This window comes from Empidonax traillii, unplaced genomic scaffold (genome assembly GCF_003031625.1).
Source record: "Empidonax traillii isolate 1590-97213 ecotype Southwest subspecies unplaced genomic scaffold, ASM303162v1 scaffold3243:size34875, whole genome shotgun sequence".
NCBI lineage: Eukaryota > Metazoa > Chordata > Aves > Passeriformes > Tyrannidae > Empidonax > Empidonax traillii.
Genome location: NW_020958436.1, coordinates 9,474 through 10,447, shown reverse-complemented (window position 1 = coordinate 10,447; position 974 = coordinate 9,474). Strand labels below are relative to the sequence as shown.

Sequence of the window (974 nt, the reverse complement as noted above, 5' to 3'; positions counted from 1 at the left end):
TGTAGGGAATGTGGGAAGAGCTTCAGGTTCAGCTCAAACCTGATGCAACACCAGCTCATCCACACTGGGGAACGACCCTACACGTGTGGGGAATGTGGGAAGAGCTTTGCTGTCAGCTGCAGCCTCCACACCCACCAGCGCATCCACACTGGAGAACGACCCTACACGTGTCGGGAATGTGGGAAAAGCTTCAGTAACAACTCCGCTCTCCGCAAGCACCGGCGCATCCACACTGGGGAAAGACCCTTTAAGTGTGGGGAGTGTTGGAAGAGCTTCAGTGACAGCTCCACCCTCCGCAACCACCAGCTCATCCACACTGGGGAACGGCCCTACAAGTGCTTGGAATGTGGGAAGAGGTTTCAGTTCAGCTCAACTCTCCTCAGGCATGAGTCGACACACACAGGGGAGAGGCCCTTCCGCTGCACCGACTGCGGGAAGGACTTCAAACGCAGCTCCCACCTCGTTGGCCACCGGCGCATCCACACCGGGGAGAGGCCCTACAAGTGTGGGGAGTGTGGGAAGAGCTTCAGCCACAGCTCCCACTTGACCAGACACCAACGGACCCACAATTAAGGGAAGGCTCTATGAGTGCCCCAAGTGCAGGAAGAGCTTCGGCCACTGCTCCCACCCCGAATGACCCCCCTGATGGTGAGGCAACCCCTGGAGTCCAGTGACTGTCAGTCCATCCCTTTCTACCAGAAAGGGCCAATCCCCTTTGCCAGGGGCAGGTTGTGCCAACAGAACCCTTCTTGGGGGGTGTGTGGAGATTCCTGCCTTGGCTGGGACCCCCCAAAGTCAGTCAGTGCTGGAGGTTGAGAGCAGAGATCTCCCCCCGAGCGTTGATCTGGGAGAGTTCCATCCCTCTCTAATTCATAATTCTTGCTTTGGTGCCAGCTTGAGTAGAATTGCTTCAAGAATTGGTTTAGTGTAGAGCACTGTCATATCTTATGCTGTCCTACTGGTAGTTTTAGTGT

General features: G+C 56.1%; 1 protein-coding gene across 1 annotated transcript; it reads left to right on the top strand.

Annotated features, from left to right (window-relative positions):
- Positions 1-9: 9 nt before the first annotated feature.
- Positions 10-573, top strand: LOC114072456 (zinc finger protein 70-like; the record flags this gene model as incomplete). The annotated part of the gene is made up of 1 exon (XM_027910350.1): positions 10-573. A coding segment is annotated over one exon (564 nt), but the record flags the coding sequence as incomplete, so codon positions are not given.
- Between the last annotated feature and the right edge of the window lie 401 nt (positions 574-974).